Genomic DNA, 5,635 nt, shown 5'->3' with positions numbered 1-5,635 from the left:
CAATCCACTCACCTCAGCCTCCCAAAGGTGCGGGATTACAGGCTGAGCCACCGAGTCCAGTTTGGATTGTTTAATCACTTTTTGGCTATTAAGAATAATGCTAGCCAGGAGCAGTGGCTCACGCCTGTAATCCCAACACTTTAAGAGGCAGAGACAAGAGGATTGCCTGAGCTCAGGGGTTCCAGACCAGCCTGGGCAATGTGGTGAGACCTTGTCTCTACATAAATCAAAAACTTAACCAGGCATGGTGGCATGTGCCTGTAATTCCAGCCACTTGGAAGGCTGAGGCAGGATTCCAGCGTGGGCAACAGAGTGAGGCTCCTACTAAAAAAAAAAAAAAAAAAAAAATTGAAGAAGAATGCTGCTATGAATATCCATGTACACTTTTTTGTTTAAATACCTAAAAGAGGTTAAAACACTTTAGCTAGGAATTGAATTGCTGGGTCATATTGTAATTTTGTACTTAACTTTTTGAGAAACCATAGAACTATTGTCTGCAGCAGCTGTACCATTTGACATTCCCACCAGCAATATAGAAGGGTTTCAGTTTTTCCAACTTTGATATTTTCTGGTTTTTTGTTTGTTTGTTTGTTTTTGAGTCGGCGTCTCACTCTGTCACTCAGGCCGTAGTGTAGTGGCACGCTCACGGTCACCACAGCCTCGACCTGCTGGGCTCAAGTGATCCTTCTGCCTTAGCCTTCCAAATAGTTGGGATACAGGTGTGCGCCACCACACCCAGCTAATTTTTTGATTTATTGTAGAGATGAGGTCTCACTATGTTGCCCAGGCTGGTCTCAAATTCGTGGGCTCAGGCAATTCTCTCACCTCTGCCTCCCAAAGTGCTGGGATTATAGGCATGAGCCACCATGCCTGGCTTTTGTTTGTTTTATTTACAGCTATTGTAGTGGAAGTGTGCTATCTCGTGGTTTTGATTTGCATTTCCCTAATAACTAATGATGTTGAACACATCTCCGTGTGTTTCTTGGCCATTTGTATATCTTTTAAAGTTCTTGTAAGCTGGGCGCAGTGGCTCACCCCTGCAATCCCAGCACTTTGGGAGGCAGAGGCTAGATGTTTACCTGAGCCCAGGATTCGAGACCAGCCTGGGCAACATGGCAAGACCTTGTCTCTACAATAAATCAAAAAATTAGCCAGGCATGATGGTGCATGCCTGTGCTTCCAGCTACTTAGAAGGCTGCAGTGAAAGGATCACCTGAGCCCAGCAGGTTGAAGCTGCAGTGACTGTGAGCATGCCACTGCATTCTAGCCTGGGCAACAGAGTAAGACTTCAACTCGAATAAATAAATAAAGTCCTTCTAATATTTTTATAGTTATAGCTCTTATATTTAGATGTCTGACCCATTTTGAGTTAATTTTTGTATGTGGTGTGAGGTGTAGGGGTCCAACTTTATTCTTCTGTGTGTATTTATCCAGTTGTTTCAGTATTTTTTTCCTATTGAATTGTTTTGGCACTCTTGTCAAAAATCAGTTGACTATACTTGTATATGTCAGTTTATTTCTGGACTCTCAATTCTATCCCATTCATCTATATATCTAACCATATGCCATACTGTTTTGATTACCATAGTTTTGTAGTAGGTTTTTATATCGGGAAATATGAATCTTCTGAGTTTGTTCTTTTTTGTGACTATTTTGGCTATTCAGAGGTTTTATCATTGCATATGAATTTTAGGATCAATGTGTACATTTCTGCAAAAAAAATTTGAATTTCAGTAAGAACTATTTAATCAATAGATTAATTTAGGAAATATTATAATCTTAATAATATTAGGCCAGACTCAGTAGCTCAGCCTGTAATCCAGCGCTTTGGGAAGCCGATGTGAGTGGATTGCCTGAGCCCACAGGTTCGAGACCTGCCTGGGCAACTTGGCAAGACCTCATCTCTACAATAAATCAAAAATTAGCCAGACATGGTAGTGCGTGCCTGTAATTCCGGCTACTTGGAAGGCTGAGGCGGAAGGACCACTGGAGCCCAGCAGGCCGAGGCTGTGGTGGCTGGGAGCGTGCCACTGCACTCCAGTCTGGGGCACAGAGTGAGACTCCAACTAAAAAAAATAAAAAATAATAATAATAATAATATTCAATCTTCCAGTTTATGAACACTAGGTGTCTTTCCATTTATTTAGATCTTCTTTGATTTCTTGCAACAATTACACTTTTTTTCAGATTGCCTTTTTACTTCATCTTAGAGAAATCACATCAGCACATATAATTATACTCCATGTTTCTCAATAGGTACATAATATTACAAAGAATTATAGCATAAATTATGAACCATTACATCTGTTTAAGTTGTTAACATATTTTTCCTTTCCCAAACAGTGTTGCAGTGAACTTTACTGTATACATTTTTACTTCTTTGCTAATATTTATAGGAAATTCCTACAGGTGAAAAAGTTGAGTTGAGAGCTACCTACATTTTTAGTTGTAATAAAACTAAAAATTGCTCTGTAAAAAAAAAACTGTTCAATTGCTCTGTAAGAAAAGTTATGCCTATAAACACCTCTTTCCCTACCAAGAGATTATGAAATGGTTTCCCATAGTTGGATATTGTTTTAAATTTTCTGTGAAAAATTACATTCATTTTTGTTCATAACCATGTGTTCTTCCATAGAAGTACATGGTCTATTTCTTTGACTATTAGTGAACTTTAACATTTTCATGTATGTTGGTTGGCTATATGTACCTTTTCTGCCTACATTTATAGCCTTTGCCCATTCTAATTTTATTTTACAGTAAAAAATAACTCTTAAAAATTGGACATTTTATAAATTGTGTCCACAGCATAATTTGCTGTCTTAAAAATTGATCTTCAAGCTGGGCACGATGGCGAATGCCTGTAATCCTAGCACTTTGGGAGACAGAGATTGCCTGTGCTCAGGGGTTCGAGACCAGCCTGGGCAACTTGGTGAGACCTCGTCTCTACAATAAATGCAAACATTAACTGGGTGTGGTGGTATGTGCCTGTAGTTCCAGCTATTTGGAAGGCTGAGGCAGAAGGATCACCTGAGCCCAGCAGGTCAAGGTGGTGATGGCTGTGAGCGTGCCATTGCATTCCAACTTGGGCGACAGAGTAAACCTCCAACTCAAAAATAATTGATCTTGAATTTTATTATGTTCTTACAGTATCAATCTCTTCCTACAGGTTGTCCTCCAAAGGAGTATGGAACGTGTACAGTCCTTTTTTCTGAGAAATAAATGCTGTCTCCCTCTCAAGCCAAGTCTAGTGGCAAAAGAACTAAATGTTAAGGTAGCATATATAATATTTTAAATTCATATTAAATTTTAAAATAGTATCTATCCAAAAAGAAAACGTCTCCAGGCATGGTGGTGTGCTTGTACTCGCAGCTACTTAGGAGACTGAGGTAGAAGAATCACCTGAGCCCAGGAGGTCGAGGCTGTGATTGTGTCACCACTCCACCCTGGGCAACAGAGTAGAACTCTGACTCAAGACATAATCATAATCATAATCAAAATATATAGGCAGAAGGCAGATGGGCAGGTGTGCTTAGGGCAAGTGAGAATAAAGCCTTCGATTGTCGGTTACAAGTATATATGTATATATGAATGGTAGTTTGTGATTAGGATCTATGTTTATCTTACATATTCTTACCTAACCACCATTCTTAAATAAAAAAGTAAAACGATTTACTACCTTGGGCTTTGTTTTTTCTCTTAAATTGATCTCACTGTCTTAAACTAGCTTTTTAGTTAGTTTCGTTTTAAAATAAGGTTTTATCTCTGATAATGAAATTATTAAAGTTCTTGTCAATATTTGATTCTATAGCTAATTAATTACAATAGTAGCATAAACAGAAGAAGTGGAGATCTCAGATCACAGTGACTTGGGGGAAGGATAAGAGTATCACAAGGCTTTATGATATGTTGATGGATTAAGACACTTACAAAGCTCACACTTCAAAAGTCTGTGTGTCAAGATTAAGTTTTTGTTTCCCTGCCGAGAGCAATGATACTTTCCTTACGTCCGCTTTCAGTTTCAAAAGATATTTTAATTTACCTATATCTGCCATTCCAAAAAGCACGCTATTTATTTTATTTGCCATAATTCAAAGTAACAAGTACTGTAACCAGGCATGGTGGTATACTCCTCTAGTCCCAGATGTTCTGGAAGCTAAGGTTGGAGGATTACTTGAGCCCAGGAGTTTAAAACTGCAGTGAGCTATGATCATGTGAAGCCCTGTCTCTTAAAAATAAATAAATAAATGCATACATACATACATACATACATAAAATTTAAAAACAACAAAGGAACAAGTGAAAGGAGAAGTGCCTAGGGCAAAAAGCGCCCTAAACCCGTTTTTATTTTGGTGTTACCTTTCTAATGTTTAGCATCTTGTATTTGCAGTCATGCTCCTTCTTCAGTTCCAATGCTGTACCCTTAAAAGTCACAATGGTGAATGCTGACCCTCTGGGGGAAGAAATTAATGTCATGTTTAAGGTGAGCCAAAATAAGAATACTTTTTTTTAAGGGCAATTTAGGAATTATTTTATTAAATTCCTTTTCTAAAGTTACAAAGATCATTTTGTTTATTTAATATTTAATTAAGTGAAGGATTACATGAAAAATTATCAGTGACGTAAGCTGTTCCCAAATGCAGCTGCAGAATAGGGCTGCTGCATGTGGCCTTGCTGGCTGAGCACATCATGGCTCCAGGCAGCACCCTTCACACAGACTCTGATGGATGGCACCCAGACTTGTGTAGTGCGAACCGCCCAACCAGCCGGGCCAACAGCGCTGGCACTGGCCTTGGGAAACGCAGCTCATCGGGAGTAGGCGGCCTGGAGTACTACAGGGTAATCTATTACCTGTCAGAATTCTGTGTGTTATGATCATCATTTGGATATTTTAAAGAAAGAATGAAGAGTTTTAGTTAATTCAGTGAGTTGGTTAAATGGAGGTTCATAATGATAGCTACTACTGAACCACCTGGGAAATGTATAGTAAGTTCTATATACTCAGGTCTGCTTTTGAAATCTGTATTTTGTTTTATTGATTTACTTAAACCAGTACAATCTGTTTTGGTTACCGAAATTTTATGTGTTAAGGCAATTCCTCTCATTCTTTCTAATGATTTTCTTGGCTAGTCTCAAAATGTATTCATCATTATGTGTTTTTAAATTATTTTATCCAGTTTAAAAAAGAAAATGAAAACTTGTTTGGGTTTCAGTTAACATTAATTCATTTTGGAAAAGTTAATTTTTTTTTTTTTTTTTTTTGAGTTGGAGTCCCACTCTGTCGCCCAGACTGGAATGCAGTGGCCGCTCCCGGCCACCGCAGCCTTGACCTGCTGGGCTCCGGCGATCCTTCCACCTCAGCCTTCCACGTAGCTGGAACTACAGGCATGTACTACCACACCTGGCTAATTTTTTGATTTATTATAGAGGTGAGGTCTCACCAAGTTGCCCAGGCGCGTCTCGAACCCACGGCTCAGGCAATCCTCTCACCTCAGCTTCCCAAAGCGCGGGATTACAGGCTAAGCCACCGAGCCCAGCGGGAAAGTAAATTTTTTTAAGTAAACTTTTTCTTTTGAGATAATTATAGATCTATAGGCAGTTTTAAGAAGCTATACAAGCTGGGCTCGGTGGCTCAGCC

General features: G+C 39.1%; 1 protein-coding gene across 2 annotated transcripts in view; it reads left to right on the top strand.

The window, feature by feature from the left end:
• Positions 1-5,635, top strand: part of PIK3C2A (phosphatidylinositol-4-phosphate 3-kinase catalytic subunit type 2 alpha) — a 114,631-nt gene that overhangs the window by 88,270 nt on the left and 20,726 nt on the right. For both annotated transcript variants that reach the window (XM_008067326.2, XM_021717222.1), the window contains 2 exons: positions 3,167-3,271; positions 4,388-4,480. In XM_008067326.2, the coding sequence (XP_008065517.1) occupies positions 3,167-3,271; positions 4,388-4,480 (198 nt within the window). The remainder of the gene's footprint in view (positions 1-3,166; positions 3,272-4,387; positions 4,481-5,635) is intronic.

Source organism: Carlito syrichta, unplaced genomic scaffold, assembly GCF_000164805.1.
Source record: "Carlito syrichta isolate Samal-C Ts95f unplaced genomic scaffold, Tarsius_syrichta-2.0.1 Scaffold309476, whole genome shotgun sequence".
Lineage (NCBI taxonomy): Eukaryota > Metazoa > Chordata > Mammalia > Primates > Tarsiidae > Carlito > Carlito syrichta.
This window is presented reverse-complemented; position numbering and strand designations above follow the sequence as displayed.